Source organism: Eimeria tenella, genomic scaffold (genome assembly GCF_000499545.2).
Source record: "Eimeria tenella Houghton genomic scaffold, Eth_scaff2668, whole genome shotgun sequence".
Taxonomy (NCBI): Eukaryota; Apicomplexa; class Conoidasida; order Eucoccidiorida; family Eimeriidae; genus Eimeria; species Eimeria tenella.
The window spans coordinates 1-212 of NW_013542544.1; the positions used below are offsets into that span (position 1 = coordinate 1).

Consider the following 212-nt stretch of genomic DNA (forward strand, 5'->3'; position numbering starts at 1 on the left):
CACCCGCAGCAGCAGCAGCAGCAGAAGCAACTGCACAAAAGCCTGCTGCAGTTCGCCGCAGGAGATGTGACTGGAGCGATGCAGCAGCAACAGCAGCAGCAACACAAGAAGCAGCAGCACCTGCAGCACGAGCAGCACCGATGCGAGAAGCTGCAGCACCGGCAGCAGCAGCAGCAGCAGCAGAATCCCCAGTAGCAATGGCCGCAGCAAAG

At 60.8% G+C, this 212-nt stretch overlaps 1 protein-coding gene across 1 annotated transcript in view; it reads left to right on the plus strand.

Moving 5' to 3' along the window:
* Positions 1–140: 140 nt before the first annotated feature.
* Positions 141–212, plus strand: part of ETH_00041060 (uncharacterized protein) — a gene marked incomplete at both ends in the record, with an annotated part of 1,760 nt that continues 1,688 nt past the window's right edge. The window contains one exon of the mRNA XM_013375308.1: positions 141–191. Coding sequence (XP_013230762.1) covers positions 141–191 — 51 coding nt within the window. The remainder of the gene's footprint in view (positions 192–212) is intronic.